At 36.7% G+C, this 20338-nt stretch overlaps 1 protein-coding gene across 1 annotated transcript; it reads left to right on the forward strand.

Annotated features, from left to right (window-relative positions):
* Positions 1-10296: 10296 nt before the first annotated feature.
* On the forward strand, positions 10297-13363 carry LOC120412893 (mitotic spindle assembly checkpoint protein MAD1). The gene is made up of 2 exons (XM_039573523.2): positions 10297-10688; positions 10755-13363. The coding sequence occupies exons 1-2, from the start codon at positions 10577-10579 to the stop codon at positions 12872-12874; spliced, it is 2232 nt and encodes a 743-aa protein (XP_039429457.1). The 5' UTR covers positions 10297-10576; the 3' UTR covers positions 12875-13363.
* Positions 13364-20338: the final 6975 nt, after the last annotated feature.

Genomic DNA, 20338 nt, shown 5'->3' on the forward strand with positions numbered 1-20338 from the left:
GGACGTTACTCACTCGCAAGTGGTTCCGAGGCCCTGGGTCTGGGTCTGGGTCTGGCGAGAATCGGCGACGACGACGACCGAACGCGCGCCTAGGACGAATCGAATCTCTGAGTGGGTGTCGTGTCGAGTCTCGTAGTTTTCACTTTCGGTCGGTCCCGGCGACGAATGGCGGGAGAGCGCCAGGCCCTCGGAGCTCTTTTGGAGAAGAGTAGAGTGGTCGGAAAATGTGAGGAAAATTGAAGGAATAAAAAACTTAGCTTTTGCAATTTTAATTACTTCGCAATTTTCATTAAAACATTTAGAGACTCAAAATTAACAAAACCCAAAAATTCGATAAACATGTGTTTTGAGAGCAAAAAATGCCAATAATACCATTAAACGTATACAATTTAAGGATATCAATCTAATTAAAAATATCCTATTTTCTGATAAAAATAAAAATTCCTTTTGAAAATTACACAAAAATATCAGATTAATCAATTTTTTAAGTCAAATTATGGCCATGGGTTCCAGAAATTATTTTTTTTGTGATATTTAATTACAAAGCTGACAAGTTTTATTTTCGCAGTTTAAAATTAAAATTTTTCCCAGTTTTTCTCCAATTTCCTCTGTACATTGCGCTTTTTCCCGAAAAAGACACGCGGCGAACCAGCATTAAAACGACGCGCCGCACTTTCGGCAAATGCGTGCTGTCAAACCCCCAAACTGCGCGTATTGTTTTTGTTGATCTTCTTCTTCGAATCGCCCGGCATTGTTGCCAGGTATGTTTTATTATGCACCATAAGTGCAGAAAATCACTGGCAACAATGTCTATGGCATATTCTGAAATGCCGCGCGGCGTGTACCTTTGAAAGAAACGGGCAATACCCTTCCCGCATAATCAAAAACCATCGGGGGAATAGTCCAAACTATATTACTACTAAAAGAGATGTAGTTACAGCCATCCCTCATATTCGGAACAGTTTACAGATTGACCAATGTTCAAAAAATCATAGAAAATCGATAAATGAACTTAATGATTCGCTTTTACCTTCATTTGAAAGCTTTTCTTGCGATCTTTCGAATGCTGTATCAAACAACTGCAAAATTTAACTTTTATATCAAATTTTTGAAGAAAAACTTTGACTCTTAAAATCCACATATTCGGAACACTTTTTTCTTACGGATGTAAACAAACTTTGATTCTCTCCAGGAGTACATATTTTCTACAAAAAATGACTTCACACACTGGAAACAATGAAACTAAAGCTTAATAATGTTTTATAAATGGTCTGATAACTTTTTTGTGAAAATATCTGTTTAATTCAAGTGTTCCACAATTGTGGGAGGCGCAATAACATTCCACAATCATGGAACAGGCAATTTGGAGGCAGTGTTTTGCAGCTCTGAACAAAACAGTCTCGAAATGCAGTTTTTTATTCAAAAAGAACTCCTTTTGCTAGTGAAATAGCAAGAGAATGTTCAAATAAAGGTCCTAAAAATAGAAGGGTCGCCAGAAAAGATTCATATGGCAAGCTATTGACAAATTATCACAAAAGTGTTCCGAATTTGTGGGTGTTCCGAATATGTGGGATGACTGTACCACATACTTAACCATTATCATATAGTTACGGCACTATACAAAACCATAACGAAACTGATCGTCAAATGATGACGTTTTTATTGAAGTAAATCTAATGATTCTAACTATTTTTGAACTATTTGGGGTACAATAACCTTACACTAAACAGTTCGGATTGTTTAGACAACGTGACTCAACGAAAAAATGTACAAGTCCAAAAAGTTCAAACAATTTATCAACTTTATTGAGAACAATATAGCAAAATTCCACAGATTTTAGATTTTTATAGTTAGAACCTGTAAGAACTAAAAACCTACTATAAATGCTATAGTAGAACACAATTGATGGCGGCCACATTTTTTTCGATAAGTTTGTATAATCCAAATAATTTGTCAACTTACATGAAGTAAAATTACTATACACCATACTACTTTGAATTAAAAATTTCTATAAGTCCAAATAGTTCAAACAATATTTCAAAAGTATGGAGTACAATTACAGTTTGTTATATAATCCAACTATATGTTAAACGATTGGTACAAAAATTTCAACTTTTATCAAGTAAATTGATCACAGTCGATTCCTCTGGATGATAGAGAACCTTCAACACCCCCACTTCTCCTCAGATTATCAGAAAACTCCCCAAAAGAAGAAAAATGTTACGAGGGCTCATGAAATTGACTTTCACTATTCCAGAAAAAGTAGGCATGCTGTTCTTACCATACACCAAAAATATGTGTACTACATGGTGGACTATTACTGTTCACTATAAAATGAGTCAATTGTTTGGACTACTTGGACTTATCGAAAAATACTTGCCCCCGAGCTTGCTCCCTTCTAACACAACATGTCACCAAAACCACTGAAAAACCACCAACAGATATAGATCAATCGGATAAGGCGGCAGCAGTTCGGCAGCAACGTAAATAACATCACATATAATGGCGGTAAACATTCACCAACTATCGATAGAACTTAAAAATCAAATTTGATTATATCCGAAGTAGTTATCACAACAATTGTTGGGTTCATTTTTGCGGTCTTTTTTAAAGTGTCGGCAAAGTAGTGTCGGTAAAGTAGTTTTTCAGAAACTATATAGGGAATAGTCAATTTTTTGGGCAATGACTATTTGACGTAAAATCCAAGTTTATAAAAATATTTACATATGTATGAAAACCTCATATAGTTTTCTGCCTAACAACTAATTTCTCATATAGTAAAATCGACCAAAACTATTTTGGGAATGGAATTAATGGTTTGATATATCGTACATATATAGTTGGGTTACAATTTAATGAATAGTAGAGACCATTTGATAAATAGTTGAGTAACTATTTGTCATAAAGTAGTTATATAGTTCATGACTATGCGGGTTATCCAGGTTTTTAAGCGAAGATGGCGTTCGAATGTTGAACGTCCGAAATGTCAAAATCGCGCAGTAGCACCAACATTAGAAAAAAAATGTGGCTGTCATGCCATGGCACACTTTTTTCGTAATGTTGGTACCACTGCGTGATTTTGACATTTCGGGCGTTCACCATTCGAACGCCATTTTTGTTTAAAAACCTGGATAAGCTGGGTTGAACATGGTTGAAAATAAAGAATTAAACATTGTAGGATATTTAATGCAAATTTTTAGCTTTTTTTAAAATGACTTTTATCCGTTTTGGAGAACAAGAAATTTTCTTAAATATAAAAAAAATTCTTTTGATAACTTTTTATTATCATCATCCACACGGGCGGGACAATATAGATTCTTGTTTGTAAAATAATCTGGAGAATCGATTCTCGTTTTCGGTTTTTCAATATTTTGGTTTTTTTGGCACTTTAAAAAATGGTTTTAATAAATGATTTTTGTATTTTTTTTTAGAAACAAAGTACTACACTATTTGTGAGCCATTTTGTAGCATCTTAGGCTATTTTCTCAAAAGCTTTGATTAAAAAAAATGTGACATCACCTTAAAATATTACTTTTGAACTTTAATGTCATGAAAGTGGCGTGATTTTTTCGTTCAGTGTATTTTTTTAGAATGCTCATCCAATATCCTACAGGTTTGTCTTTGACCACTTTTTGATACAATGCAACGGCTTCGAGATACTTTAATTTGTTTAAAAGCAGTTCTCTACGAAATCGATTTTTTTATTAATTTTATTTTTTGTATTTTTTAATCCGGCTAAAACGTGTTTGGTGCCTTCGGTATGCCCAAAGAAGCCATTTTGCATCATTAGTTTGTTCATATAGTTTTCCATACAAATTTGGCAGCTGTCCATACAAAAATGATATAGGAAAATTCAAAAATCTGTATCTTTTGAAGGAATTTTTTGATCGAGTTGGTGTCTTCGGCAAAGTTGTAGGTATGGTTAAGGACTACACTGAAAAAAAAAATATATACGGTAAAAAAATGATGATTTTTAATTTCACTTTTTGTCACTTAAACTTGCTTTGCAAAAAAACAACCTTTATTTTTTTTTTTCATTTTCTGATATGTTTTAGGGGACATCAAATACCAACTTTTAAGAAATTTCCAGAATAGGCAAAAAATCTTCGACCGAGTTATCAATGTTTGAATCAATACTTTTTTTTAAATCGAAATTTTTCGATGTAAAATCAAATTTGCAATCAAAAAGTACTTGACTGGAATTTTGATAAAGTGTACCGTTTTTAAGCTATAGCCATTTTAGGTATTTTTTTTAGTTGTCTCAGTTAGTCAGTTTTTAATGCCCATCTTTGCACACTTTTGAAAAAAATTTTTTTTGAAAAGCGGAGAAAATTCTCTAAATTTTGCTTTTTTGAACTTTAACAGGAAAATTTATGTTTTCTAAGTCTCACCCAAACAACCCACCATTTTCTAACGCCGATATCTGAGCAACTAATGGTCCGATTTTCAATGTTAAAATATGAAACATTCGTGAAACTTTCTGATCTTTTTGAAAACTTGTTGAATGTTTGGCCCATCTCAAATGTTATTCTCGAGTGCAACGGGCTCCATATACACACAAATGGCTTATATAAGCCTGGAATAACAAGTCTACAAAATTTCATTGCAATCGGAGAGGGTCGGGTACAAAAGTACCTGAAAGATTCCTATTTTGGGCTGGAATTGGGTCCTAAAATTGTGTTTTAATTTGTGATATTATTGTTCACAACGATAAAGCTTTTTTTTTTGAGTACAATTATCATTTGTACAACCGCCAAGGATCTTAAGTTGGATTTTGAAATCAATTTTGAAAAATTAACTTCGCGGCTCTTCTTGACAGAAAAGTGCCTACTTGACAGCTCGTTCCAAGCGGACCATAGTTTATCCATCATAAAATGTTTTTGATTTTTTTGTTTAGCATAAAAATGAAAAAAAAAGTTGTCAGAAATAGTTTTTGTTTTTAATCGTTGTACATAAAAATATGTAGAGGGCTCTGGGTATAGAAATCGTGAACTAAAGAATTTTTTTAAATCTGGTTTGTCTCGGCATAATTCCAAAATGTTCTGGACCACTCTACCTGCTGCAAACTGACCATTCCCGATTGCTCTCCATCTCCAAACAACCATCTCGAGCCTTGCCAGCTAGCACCAAACAAGAGCGAGAGTGCTTTTTGTCCGAGCCCGAGAATCGGATTTTGTTTACCGCTGCCGGTTTGGTAGTATTGGTTCCACCGTGCGCCTCCATTTAACGAGAGAAAGAGCGGACTTGGGGGCCCGCCGACGACATGTGGTTGGCAAATTTTCCGAGAGAGTGAGAAGGGAGCAGGGAGAGAGAGAGAGAGAGAGAGAGAGAGTTTGTCCTTGTGTCCTCGGGAAATTTGTTTAGCTCAGCGGGAAAAACGGCGACCGAAGAAACAGATGACCGTTTTTGCTGATGGCGGCTCGTAGTATTTCGGCGTAGTATTGTAGTAGTAGTAGTGGCAGCATCCTTCCAGCCTGTTTAGCCTCTCGCAGGATCTTGAGCGCGTGGGTGGTCGAAAATTAAAACCCCACGTTCAAGGCCCCCTGAAATTCTGCCAACAGGACTCCAGCGGGATGACGACGACAGTTTTACGGTTCTGGTGACCGCGAATTCTGTTGCTTCAAAGTCTGAGGGAGGGTTCTGTGGTTAGAAGGAAGAGGGCAAAAGGATACGAGTTGGCCCGAACGGAAGATGCTGCTTCGTACTCTGTAGAGGACGAAAACAAACGTAAATCGATCGATGCATTCTTCATTTTGTGTTGAGAGGACCGTGGTTTTGGTCTGGTTAAGTATGCAAATCGAGCAGAGCGCAAATTAGGTAAAGCTTTGAGGCTAAGAATAATTCTGGAATTTTTTGAAAGGTTCAATAAACCAAATTTTAAGTTTTTGCTTTTTGGGTGTTTTTTAAAACCTCAAATCAAGGCGGTTTCAAAAACAAGTAGTAAAAATTGGAGATTTGGTTTATTGGACCTTTAAAAAAAATTAATTATTCATCACAATTATAAAGTTTTCTGTGTTTTGCGCTTGCCAAGTGCAGATTTTAGTTTAAGTTTTTCTCAAAATACTCATGGGGGGGGGGGCGGGTTCTGGAGTTTGTGACAGCCCATGTTAAAGTTGTAAAAAAGTCCGTGACAGGAGGAGGTTGTCTGAAACCATGGGAAAATCCTCCCAATAAGCATTTGAAGTTTGTATGGGAAAAATAGTCAAAATGTAAGGAGAAAAGCAACTGTTTTAGTTTTTTTTAGCTCAATAACTATCCAATTCTTACCATTCTCGGAACTCAAATCTGCATTTAATTTGGAAAAACTTTCCAGAAAACAGCATATTTTTAGGATTTTTTGCTAAAAAGTTATTCCGAAAATGACAATGTTTGAGCGACCGGCTCAATTTGGATTGGCTCATGGAAATAGAGGAAAGTGGGCAGGTGTAATAAGGTAAAGAAATGCTCGTTAAAACCCATTAAAAACGTGAAAAATCTGTCGGATTTTTGATAACCATCTTATTCCAAGTCTTTATCAAGACTGTGATAGAACATGTTTCAAAAAAATCCCGTTTTTCGCGATAAAAAAATAGATTGTAAAATGATTGATTTTCAGTACATTCTACTCAACTAGTAGGGCAACACGAACAACAAGAGGAACAATGCATAAAATAGCATGTTAATTTGCTAACAATTTAACTGTTATAAATTTAACACGTCAGATTAGAATGTAGGGTACGTTATCCTTTAATGGACCCCTTTCCTATAGTGGACCCTCTGAAGGGGTTTTGATGAAAAGATCAATAAAATCACAATTTCAAGCGTGTTTTTGTCTGCAAATCTTTTATTTGGCATGTTCAGCATAATTTAAAACTACCTATGTTGACTGACATTGAATTGTCTTTTTCGCCAGAATAAGTGTTTTGAGTTCGACATCTGAAATCAGCCATGACCACTAGCAACAAAACAGCAACAACAACAACAAAACAGTAGAGAGCCTGGAACTTATTAGAGAACGGACATCTTAAAATACTGAAACTGGCACCACTACATACACAATAGTCAAAATAGCTTGCAGCACTGCAGTTGTCAAAGCACCTGCGTGACTCTTTTCAGATTATCTTTTGATCAGTCAATTGAACCAAAACAAACTGAGTTTAAACATAGTTTATGGTTGGTGTAAATCTAAAATGAGATGCTGCGTTTGCAAAAATTTCACACGAAGTTCTTAGCACCCGAAACTGACCATTTTTGAGCGGCATTAACACGCAACGACATAATGAGTTTACGAACCAAATCAAAATTAAAATTGAAAAAGAAAATTTAAATTGTTTTGTTTTCAATTTGTGTTTTGCACATTTTCGAATAAAATATAAATCACCCAAATTACAATACTTCCCATCGATTGAACGCCAACTGAAATTTCTTCTGCTCGATTGGTACCTCCGTTTGACAGTTCTCGTGCTTCGATTGGTACTTTTGTTTTGAGATGGCCGTTCTCTAATAAGCTCCAGGCTCTCTACAAAACAGCATTTCTATTTCATGATTTCCAGTTAATAGTTATTTCCAATCATTTTTTGACTGGTTATTTAACTTCAGTTAGTCAAAATAATAAAAGTTTAATGAACTATACTTAAATAAAGCGAATGACTGCCAATTTTCGAGCAAAAATTTTTGGTGTCCATGATAGGATAACTTTTCCAAAAGTTTAACCTTCATAAATGAAGAAAACTGTGTATTTAAGCAAAAGTTTCTCTTAAACAAACAACAAATCTGGAGTTTTTTTTTTAAAGGTCCAATAAACCAAATTTTCAGTTTTTGCTTTTTGGATGTTTTTTCATACCCCTGACTCAAGGCGGTTTCAAAAACACTCAAAAAGCAAAAACTGGAAATTTGGTTTATTGGACCTTTTCAAAAAAAAACTCCAGTAATGCATGTTATAATCAACCTAATTGCATATTTTTTTCAATTATGAGTATGAATATAGCTGTTTTCATGTTAAAAGTACCAAAAACGCTGAAACCTTAAGAATTTTTAATTAATAAAAAACTATAGTTAATTGTACTTAACTGAAGCATCATAATTAAAGTTTGAAATGTTATTTTATAATCATAAATCAATAAAAAAATATTTTTTGAAAATAAACATGCGTAGTTTTATTAGCAACTGTAAACAAATCTATTGTTTTGTTTCGCTCAACTATTTATGTAATTAATATGGAAAAATTTGCATTAATATTACTTTTTTTTATCATTTTAATGTTTACAGTAGTGTTTGAAACGTTTTCTCTGATCTTGTTCGGAAATAAATGTGTTTAAATGTCTGTTAGGTTTATCGTTGTTTTAAACCAAATTTGTTAACCAAACATATTTGTTTATGATGAAAAATCCATCTTTTATTCAATATATTTATCATTGGATCTCCACCATGCATCAAAACACCAAATATCGGTTAAATTTGGTATAAAAATTACAGTTTTCCTATAGTGGACCCGGGTCCACAATCGGATTATGGACCCGCGTCCACTATAGGAAAAGGGGGTTCATAACAGGCAAAACTTTTTTTTCAAATGGCTATTTTCTGCTTAAAAATAAATGATTGATGAAACAAAAAGTCAAAATTGTTCAAAAGACTTCAGATTTCATTGTTTTATACAAAGGGTTATGGAAAAGTGCTTAAAATATTGAAAAATTGTGAAAAATGCGCGTCGGCTCTACTACACTCAAACCCCGATGGTTTGACACCAACTGTTGTCAAACGAACGGGGTCACTTTTTAGTTTGACACTCCTTTTACACGGAGTTCACACACACTACCAAACGTTTGTTTTGATAGTGTGCGTGAGGGCCGTGTAAAAAGTGACAGTTCGTCACTTTTTAGTTTGACTTTGTCAAACCAACGGGGTACAAACTAAAAAGTGTCAAACGAAAAAGTGACCATCCACCGGGGGTTGAGTGTAGTGGGTCCACTAGTGTCTAAGTCTAAGAGTATACTAGTGGTTAAAATTACAGATTGTCAAGGGAGACAGATTGGTCGATGCAAAATAAATTGGCACTGGCAACGTATGTTTTGCGCTTGCAACACTACCAGTTTTGCTGGACGTGAATGGTGGTTGGTGTCCAGCGCGTTTGGTGTCCAAAAACATTGGCCAATCTGTTTGCCTTGACAATCTGTAGTTAAAATGCCTTCGTTTGACTCTGTATGTGGCTTTTTACGTTCGTTGTGCTATAAAACTGTACGCAAGCTTGCACACAACATGCAAAAAATGTTGCAAGCAGCGACCCTGACTCACAGATTTGTCTGTATTTAGCTGAAATACGATTGCTCCACACCTTCCTTTGTCAAACATATTTAACAAGATTTTTGTTTGATTATGTTCCCGATGAACATTTTTATTTAAAAACGTTACTTAATCCACCTTTAGGTGGTTGGTGCCTTCCTCACATTCATAAAGTAAAGACACTACACATCCTCAAAAAAGTGTATAAATAACACTTATTTTTTCATCAAATTATCTGAGATCCGGCCTCAAAAAAGTGTATCAAAAATACTAAGGTACTTATAACTTTTGATAGTGTTGTCAGATCATCAATCTTTTGGGCTTGTTGGAAAGGTCTTTTGATTACCTATCCAACGATGGGTCGCATGATAGATCCGGACAACTTTTTCATCAAAATATTTGAGATCCGGCTTCAAAAAAGTCTATAAATAACACTTAAGTGCTCATAACTTTTGATGGGGTTGTCAGATCTTCAATCTTTTTAACGCGTTGGAAAGGTCTTTCAAATACCTTTCTAATAATATATAGCATGACGGGTTTTCTTACAAAAACCACCCTTTTTACAATCTTCCGAAGTTTAGCTAAAATCGTTTTTTTAGCATAACTTTTGAAGTACTTTTCTAAACTTCATAATATTAACTAGGGTCTTGTGGGACCCCAAGACGGATCGAATGAGACCAAAACGGTCCAAATCGGTTCAGCCAGTCCGGAGATAATCGAGTGCATATTTTTCGGTGCACGGACTCACATCCAGACACACGCACAGACATTTGTTCAGAATTTGATTCTGAGTCGATAGGTATACGTGAAGGTGGGTCTACGAGGTCAAATAAAGAAGTTCATTTTTCGAGTGATTTTAAAGCCTTTCCTCATTGACGTGAGGAAGGCAAAACTATTTTCTTAAGATTTTACATGATCTCGTTTCAGTTTTTTTTTCCAAATTCATGACACAGACTTTTCAACCATGTCTTTCTGCAGACAATTCAAAACCATCCGTTTGGCATCCCTGCCTGGCTGCGGTGCATTTTTATAACACGTCAAACAACACAAATCCGCCGCTGCTGTCACAAAAAAGTGCTCCGTTTCTTTTCGGTTGCTGCATTTTTCGCTCGAATAGTGTTAAAATTTGTGTCTTTTCGAAGCGAATTCGAGTCGCGAGTGAAGAACCGATTGCCGCGCATAGAATAAACTTAAAATCTTTTTGAAAATTGAGAAGTATTCCTTGGAATTCGTCGCCAAAGCTGAGCGGCGTTTGTTTTGTCTGGAAGTTTGGGCGGAGGAAGAGGAAAACAAAGAAATCGTCCGGATCGTCAGCGGAATGGAGAATAACCGGGCGGAGAACACCGGCCATGGGGACACGATCGACGATAGCTTCACCTCGCTGTCGAAGCGGCTCAGCTTCGACTATTTGAACGCGTCCTTCGAGCTGAGTGAGTAATTTTGGTTTTAAGGTTATGTTAGGACGGATTTGTTTACGTTTTTTTTTTGTTCTGTAGATCGCAAAAAGCGCAAACTGTACGACATGAACGACATCTCGTCGGACGGGCACAACAGCACGGTGGACGAGCGGAACGTCAGCCAGGAGGGTTTTGGAGGTGGCGTTTCGCAGTGTTCGATTGCGGTGCAGAGTCCGTGGGAGACGCGCCGGATGAAGGCGGATCTGATTGAGGCCCGGTCGCGGATCACGATGCTGAAGAAGGAGATCGAGCACCAGAACACGGAGCTGGCCACGTCGCAGCTAAAGAGTCAGCACAAGATTTCCTCGCTGGAGAAGGAGCTGGCGCACTCGGTGAAGAAGGTGACGGATTTGGAGAAGCATGTGTCGACGTTGAGGAAGCGGGAACAGGTGGCGAAGGAGGAGCTGGTCAAGACGAAGAATCAGTTCAACATTTTGAAGCAATCGTCGGACGATGAGCTGTTTGAGCTGCGGCGGGCGGTGAAGGAGTGGGAGCAAAAGTACGATTACGAGACTGGCCAGCTGAATTCGGAGATTCGCGATTTGAACCAGCAGATGATGGACATTGAGGATCAGCTGTCGATGGTTCAGGAAGAGCTGGATTCGTATAAGGAGCTGACGGATTCACTTCAATCGAAGGCAAATTCTTACGATTCTACAAAGAAAGAGCTTGACGACTCGCAGGAACGACTTGCGGAGGCAGAATCAAAGATAAAATCTCTTGAGTATGAAATTGGAAGCTACGAGGATTGGAAGAACCTCTCTAAACTGTCCACATCCCGGCTAGCAAACTACACCGAAATGGAAAAGGAAGTTGGTCGGCTGAAGGAAGAGTCAAGAAATTTGCACGGCGTCATTGGCAACAAAATGCTGCTGGAGGAACAGGTGGCCAGCCTGAAGACCCGCTTGGAAAACTTTGAAAAGAACGAAGTTGACGTTGTCACCGTCAGCGTCAAGGTCAAAGAGCTCGAGCGTGAACTGGCGGATTGGCGCAAACTGGCCGTCGATTTCTGTCCGAAGAATTCCGCCTGCAACCCGGTGGTCGTCCGCTCTCACATTGACCAGATCCTGCAGAAGGACCTCATCCTGACGAACGAGAAAACCTCGGTCAAAAACGAAAAGAATCAGGTTCAGGCGGCCATCGCCGAGACCAAGTCGGAGAACGAGCAGCTGCAGAAACAGCTGGAAGACTACAAGCGCTCGCTGAAGCACCACCAGTCGATTCTGCATCGCGTCCAGAAGAAGCTGCACCTGGTCGTGGGCGAACGGGACTGCTGGAAGCAGTTGCTCGACAGCTACGAGAAGGACTTGACGATCAACCCGAGCACGGTGAGCAACCAGGAGCAGCTGATGCGCACCCGGATTGACATGCTCGAGAAGCAGCTGGTCGGCTATCGGGAGCTGAACGGGAAGTTGGAGGGGGAGCTGCAGTCGGCAAAATCGATACCCGAGTCGATGGGTATGGACTCGGCCCTCACCAGTGAGCAGTACGAGAAGCTTCGGCGCGAGATTGACACGCTTCGGTTGGAAAACGACAAACTCAAGCGGCGCAAGGAGGAACTGGAGCTGGAGTTGGAAAACGTCACGCTGCGTGCGGAGTTGAACCGCGATCGGTTCCAGGTGGTCCGCTACACCGATTCCCCCGCGAACGAGGCGTACGAAGCCCACGGGAAGGAGCTGGAGAAGCTGCAGGCGGAAATCGAGCGGCTTCGGATGCGCAACCGAAAGTTGGAGGAGGGAAATGACGAGCTGACGATGCGGCTGAACGACAGCAACATGACGATGAACGTGATGGAGCTGAACAACATGCGCGCCCAGGTCCAGTCGCTCGAAGCGAAGAATCAGCACATCAAGGAGATCTACAAAGCGGCCAGCAACGAGTTCCGCGAGGTGTGCTACATGCTGTTCGGATATCGCGTAGACCGCGTCGGCAACACCAACTACCGGATCTCGAGCATGTACGCCGAGAGCGAGGAAGAGTACCTCAACTTCCGGCTGAACGAGTCCGGCACGGTGCTGAACATGCTCGAGACGGCCTACAGCGAGTCACTTGCGGACATGGTTCAGTCGCAACTGGGCACGCACGGCTCGCTGCCCGCGTTCCTCAGCAATCTGACGCTGGACCTGTTCAACCGGACGACGGTCATGGTGCAGGGTTGAAGACACGCACTCACTTTCACTTGAAATCGTCAATGAAGCGATTAAATTATAAATCTATCCCTTAAAAATTGAAGAGAGAGTGGCTTTCGGATTGCTTTCGAGTTGAGAAATGTCCCAATTTTCAATCACTTTGTTTATTATGGATCCGTTCATCGTTATAAGTGCTTAAATGTTTTGCTTTTAGTAATTTGAAGATTCCCTTATATGACTTCTTTGTTTAATTTCTCTAGGTCGTACACGGTAAAGTTTTCCCTTTCTCTTTGAATTAGTTTAATTTTTGGTTTAAAGTTACTTTTTCTTTGTTACATTTGCTTTGCTATCACCTCTTCGAATCGGTAGAAGATTATGGGGGAAAAAATATGTAGACGTAAAAACGCGTTCAATATCACGTGATCGATCTTCTTTCTCCTTCGTTTCGTTTAGGTTTTGTATTTTCTGTGAGTTTCCAATTGACGAATGGGTGAGCGTTTTTGGTTGGTTTGTTTTAGTTTGAAAAGTTGTTTCCTTTGTTTTAAAAGCAAAAATAACAAATTTATTTTAATATTGAATGGCTGTGTTGGAAAGAAATAATTTAAAGTCTATTATCAAAACAATAATTTCACTGTGTGTGTGTGTGTGTGTGTGTGTGTTTTCATAAAATGAAACAAAAAATAAAATGTTAGCAGAGAGAATTCTATTAAGTTTGACTTTTAAGATTAACATTGATTTTGGAACATCCCTAAGGGCACTGGCAAATTCAGGTTGTTGCCAATTTTCGATTCCAGCCAAAATCTTTCAGCATATCGTTGATGAAACCATTAGATCCAATTAATCATAATTTGTGTAGCTACGCAGCATGTTGCAACTTCCGCGCAACAGTACCTTATTACGTTGCATTTCTCTTCCCTAACAAGGACGTTAAATCCAAGAACCTAAATGCAACAGTTTCGTAACGCTCGAGACTGTCACTTTTATCAGAATAAACACAAAAAGTTCAAAATTGTCGGAAATATAAAAATCTAGAAATCTGTCAATTTCTGAAACCGAGAATAGTTCAAGAGTAATTTTCTTTTCAACCAATTAAATCAATTAAATCTTCCATGCGTTTTTTACCAATCTAAAAAAATCCGTCGCAGCTGGCGCTGACTTTTCCTTGAGAAGTAATTTGTTTAATTTTTTTGACAACGAACATTCGAAATAAAACTATTATAAGCAACGAAAACAGTGCGAACTACCCAGCTTGTTTGTTTCGAGTACTGAGTTTTTTTTTACGAATCGCCGAAGCTGGTTCCGGTGCATTACCACGCAGTTGCCACTGCGGTTCGGAACACATGACGGGTGGCGTCAGTAGTAAGACCCGCGCAAGTTGAGAAGGTCCCCGATCTCAACGTGGTACGCAGAAGCAACGTCAACAATATAAACTAATCAACGCTGGAGTGTTGAGCGGGCCCAAATACACCAGATGGCAGATGGTAAAACAAATCTTGAAGTGTACATAACAGGCTGGCATATTCAAGGGTATTACAAACGGTCAAACTTAAACGTAATTATGTGTCGCAGGTACGGTGGGCGAAAAGAATATTCAAATTAATAGAACGACCTAAGAATAATATTTAAGCTAGTAATACAAATCTAATACGATTGTCTACGAAAGAGTAAATATCGAGTGCTTTAAAAAATAAATAAAGCCGGATTCAACATTCAGGTATTTGAAGTCTACGTCAGTGTTAGGGAAGCGCATGTTGAATAAAACCTCTTTTTTGAGTAATTTTAATAAAAATAACGATACACTTTTTTTTCGACACAAAATCTGTTCTCAAACCCTGCTGAATATTACCATAATTTTTTCCTTGTGTGTAGTATTGTAAAATGGCATTGTTTCAATAGTTCAACTTAAGAACTGCTACTGAAAGGTTAAAAAAAATTTGATGATTAAAATCGAATGGGGCAAAACGCGTACCATTTCGGTTTGTTTACTCTCTACTAACATATTAATAAATTGTTGGTGCAATTTAAACTCCTGTAAAATGCTAAAGTCAAATTAAATCAAAATCTTCCAAAGTGAACTATTTTTTTCCGTTTGCTGCCAGCCCTATGGAAGGTACATTCAGTTGGTATAAACATTTGCCTCCATAATTAAGACTTCAATAATACTGTACATCACTTTTCAAGTGTTTTGTTTTAATATTTTGATTATTTTCCTTTTCTTTTTGCACATTGTGTTTTGAGCGTTTACATTTGCTTAATTTAGTTGGTTTAAAGTTTTTTTTTTCATTTGTTTTATTATTTCGCTACATAGAGAAGACGCTGTCGCTGTGTTTTTTTTCAGTTTTAGTTCTGTATAAAACGTGGCCATTTGAGTTAAAAATGGATTCTGCTTCGGGAGGGTGTGGAGTACATTGTTTGATTTATTTCCGACACTTAAGTAGTACATGTGCACGATTTTTTTTAATTGTTTGCGTGTAGTTTTTTTTCGTCGGGAAGGTGTTGGTAGGTGTTTGCGTGTGGGTGTAAATATTTGTATAGATAAATTGCTATGCGATAAATATAAATACTATATCTCTGTGAATGAGTTTCGCTCAAATTGTTTACGACTAAATAAAGTTTTTCGGTTTTTCTGTTCTTTTTTTTAATCTTTAGAATTACACAACTTCAGTTCAATACAAAGTGTACCTTAAAAGCGAGAGAAAGCTGCTTTGCTGCAGTAGCGGAACTTATGCTAAAACGCGTGAATAAATTTACCTTTCAAACTTTAACAACATTAAAATTAGTAATCAATTTTGTAAAGTGCTCTTGTGTGTTCTTTTTTCTTTGTAGTTTTTTTTCTGCAAGTTTAACAAGTCTTACCTAAATCTACCATTCCTCTTTCTTTCGTGTGTTTGTGTCTTGTGGTGCTGTATTAAATCTAGAAAAAGAAACCGTCAGAATGTATTATTGAAAATTGTACATTTTGTTTGCGAAAAGTAAGGTTATGCTAAACTTTAGGTGGGTGTGTTTGAGCAGCAAAAGAACAAAAAAGCTCTGCGGATGTTCAAAAAAAGATCGGTTAAAATTCGTTTTTTTTTTAATATCGATTTACCACCGATTCGACCTCAAATGCATTTCAAATCACTAAAAATCAAAAAAATATAAATTGTGGAAGCAATTCACTGTAGCGATGAAAAATACAAAAAACTAGTAATTATCTACTATAATTGCTACAAATCTGGTTCTATTCGAAGACTCGAGTCTCTCATTCGTCTGAAATAGCTACGGAATCGCTAGGTTTTTTTTACAACTGTTGTTTTAGCAGCATTTTTATTTTGATTTACTAGTTTCATTATTTTAAAATATACTTGTGCCCATTTAAATTTCCGCTTAAGGGTTTTACTTGTTTAGATGCCAACGATGTCTTTCGAAAAAAAATCTAATTACATTTGTTTAAATATTTAATAATCTACCTACAGTTTTCCTTGCTTTGCTTAAAACGTATTTTTGTCTATTTTGGTTTCCTTTAGTTGCTTCATTCTGGTGGGACTATTTTTTGGCGCAATTCGTTCCTTCCTCCCTTCTTCTCGAGTGCTTTCCTAAAACTCTTTTGATTTCGAATTCTACTCAATGACTAAGTTGGGTTAAAAGTTTAAATTCGTAGCAAAAAGTGAGTGGGGATTTAGGCGACCAAAAAATGACACAAATCGAGCTGGGATCGTTTAAACGCCTGAAAGTAGGCACCAACAAAAAAAAAACGCAGAATGCAGGCAAAATAATTGGAAAATCACTTTCCAATTTTTCCCGCACCAGTTCCAGTACAAAAAAGAGAGCCTGCAACGAATTGGTTTACACAAACGGTGTCGACAAAAAAAAGCCAATTGAAAAGGTTAATTACCGCCGAAAATTCAATTCAATCCTGTGCCTGTTGCACTCGAGCGCGCGCGCACCTGTTTCGCGGATTTGTTTGTCCACCAAGGTTTTTTGCTTGCATATCGTACCGGTTGCAGTCATTCGGGCGTTTTTGCCTGCAATTCTGAACGGATATTAACCTTTTCGATTGGGGTTGAATGCTTTCGCGGGTGCGATGAAACGGGAATGCTTGTGTAAATTTGAATTTCGGATTTCGAAATTTGTAAAGGTAAGCTTAATAGTAGATGAATGTTTTGATTTTAATTTTAATTATAAAAAAGCTTTTAAGCCGTTGATATAATCAACATGGAAGTTCGTTAAATACAGCAAATTACGTTGCAAAAACTGTTTCAAGTCAAGATTAAAGCCAGTGAGTGACCCCCAATTGTGATAGCAGAAAAAATATATGTTAACATTAAATTTTAAATTGAACTTTTTCTAAAATCCAATATATTTGCAAAAATAATCCCAGCCAGCAAACAAACATTTTAACTAGACCTTCGCAGCAACCAACTCTTTAACCTCACGCAGCGAACACAACTATTCACTATCGCGTTCCACATTTTATGGGTCCAACTTTGATAAGCTGGCTCGTTATAACCGACCCCCCGCAAAAGTATGTAAATACCACCCAGCTCGATCAATCATTTCAGTCGGTCGTCCGCTTTTTCTCCCCCGCTTGGGGAACGATACTCTTTTTTTTTACTAAGTACGTAGTCTGTAAGTGATTGAGAATGTTGGTGAAAGAGGGTTTGTGTGTGATTCGTTTGGTTATGTTTGACATGACACAAAATATAATTTTAACAAAAAGATAAGGACGTAATTTTGGCCATTGAAAAAAATATCCTGGTTCAAAGAAAAGCTTTCTCAAACTGAAACGCTATTTCAGATTTCATGTTAATCGTTAACATCCAAATGCTCTTGCTCCGTTCATAAATTTCACTAGACTCCAAGTCCGTTCAATTATAGTTGATGGTCACGTGACTTGCCGTGACTAAAGAGTGCGGCGAGTTATCGAGTAAAATTACAAGTAAGTTTTGCGTACACATGGAAGAGAAACTGCTTTATAATTGAGATTTTAATATTCACTTTTTTTATAATTTTTTTTTTCAAAATCTATAAATAATTCTTATAACCAAATATTATGCTTTCGTATGGTCAATACTTTTTAGATTCAGTAGAACTGTTATTTGCCTGTCTCAAGCTTTCGAGGCGTAGTCAAGGTGAGTGCCGAAAAGGTAACAACAGTGTTGAAAAGTTATACTGCTTGCTAAAAAGTACAGTCGACGCTCTGGATGTACAATCGAAGGGACCATCGAGAATGATAACAATTAGTACCGTCATCTGGGGTGAATCGAGACTACAGTCTGAATAGGGACAGCAGTGTTTAGAGCACTTAAAGGTTTTAAATTTGGAAAAAGGAAGTACACATTTTGTTGGTCTGAGTCTGTTCTATCCGAAACCAACCAGAAAAATCAAAATATTATGCCCTAGCATGGTTAAAACTACTGTCCCAATTCGCCCCATGTGTCCCAATTCGCCCCAGTTGACGGCCGTTTTTAGATTTTTGGAAAACCTAAATTTTAAAATGCATTTTCTAAAGGATACACAGCAACAAAGAAGTTTTTGTCTTCTTTTTCTAGAATTGAAATAATTAGGATTCGGGGATAACCCACCGGCAGTCGCGTACGTGTACTTTGTATACACACTTTGTAATGGCCATTTGTAAGAAAGGCGAAAACACGCGACTTCCCGAAGGATAAATAAAAAAATATCGATAGTTCTCGTAGTTTTGAAGAAACTAAAATGTCTGTAACAAAAATCTGAGTGCAAAAACTCTGGTTGATATGCATCGTTACGTAGAATCCAAAGTTGTTAATCGATAGAATTATCGTCTAACGATAACGGTAAAGGTTATCGTTATCGTCGGGATGATAACGATAATCCATCGTTGTCGTTATCGTTTTTTCGATAATTCTATCGACGATAATCTTATCGTCGATAACGAACGTTAACTCATTCTTAAATCTTTCTTAAATTGACTTATTCCATCAATATCATGGCAAATTTTCAATGCATTCACTTTGAATATATTTTTTGAAAATGTAGTAAGTTTCAACGCATAAATTCTAAAATTTTTAGAGTTTTTTTTGAATAAAATACTAAAATTTTCACAAAATGCTGCATTTGCATGCATTTTCACTGATTTTGAGTTTTTTTTTGAATGAAATACTCAAATTTTCACAATTTCGTACAATCGTATTTTCTCGAAAATATTCAAATTTTTATTATAAGCAATATGGGCACCAAACGATTCGAAATTTTGCATGCATTTTAACTGTTCTAGAGTTTTTTTTAATGAAGTACAAAATTTTCGCAATATACAGTATTTTTCTAAAATTCTAAATTTTGCTATTCGAAATTCTGCATACATTTTCACTGTTATAATCAAAGAATGAATTACTCAAATTTCATTCAAAAAACTCTTAACAGTGAATATGCATGCAAAAATTCGTCATGTTTGATTGGATTACGAAGCTTGATTTTGAGTCGGAGCAAAAAGCAAATCCTATACCGTTCTTTAGCAAGAAAAAAAACAGTTAAAATACATGCAAAATTTGGAATCGTTTGATACCCATATCGTGAATAAAAAAAAAGATTATTTTTGAGAAAATACGGTTTCATTCAAAAAACTCTAAAACAGTGATAATTCATGCAAAATTTGGAATCGTTTGATACCCATATTGCGAATAATAAAAATTTTAATATTTTTGAGAAAATACGATATTTTGGGAAAATTTGAGTAATTTATTAAAAAAAACTCTGAAACAGTTAAAATATATGCAAAATTTAGAATCGTTTGATATTATTATTGCAATTTATAAAAATTTTAGTATTTTCGAGAAAATACGGTATTTTGTGAAAATTTGAGTGTTTCAAAACTCTAAAACAGTGAAAATGCATTCAAAATTTCTAATCGCTTGATCCCATATTGCAAATAATAAAGATTTGAGTACTTTAGAAAAATACGGTATTTTGTGATTTTTTTTTCAAAGTATTTATGCTTTGAAACTTACCATATTATCAAAATATGTTTACTGAGAGGAAGCTACAAAATTCAACATAAATATAAGTTATCGTCCGTCACGGCGTGTTTTCTGGGCAACCTTAAGGAGAAAAAAAAGTCATCGCTACTTTCAAATGTGTCTTATAGGAAATTTTCTCAGCTTTCCAATGCTTCTAAGAGCGAAATGTTTTATCGGGAAATTTCTGAGATATCTATATTTTAAGTTTTTTTGTTTTAAAATCCTTAATCATTTATTGGAAACTATTAAATAACAGTCCAGGAAACTTGTCAAATGATGTGTTCCATGTGTCATTTACTCATCAAAATGTGCAAAATAAGACAACTTTATAGAAGGTTGCAAACCGCTTAAATATATTTTTACACTGTTTTATCATTTGAATTTCTGAATAAATCCCATATATTCAAAAACTCACACAAAACATAATTTTCAAAATGTTTAGCGGTTTGCAACCTTCTACAAAGTTGTTTCTTGTCTTATTTTGCACATTTTGATGAGTAAATGACAAATAAAACACATC

The sequence above is a fragment of the Culex pipiens genome, chromosome 3 (genome assembly GCF_016801865.2).
Source record: "Culex pipiens pallens isolate TS chromosome 3, TS_CPP_V2, whole genome shotgun sequence".
Lineage (NCBI taxonomy): Eukaryota > Metazoa > Arthropoda > Insecta > Diptera > Culicidae > Culex > Culex pipiens.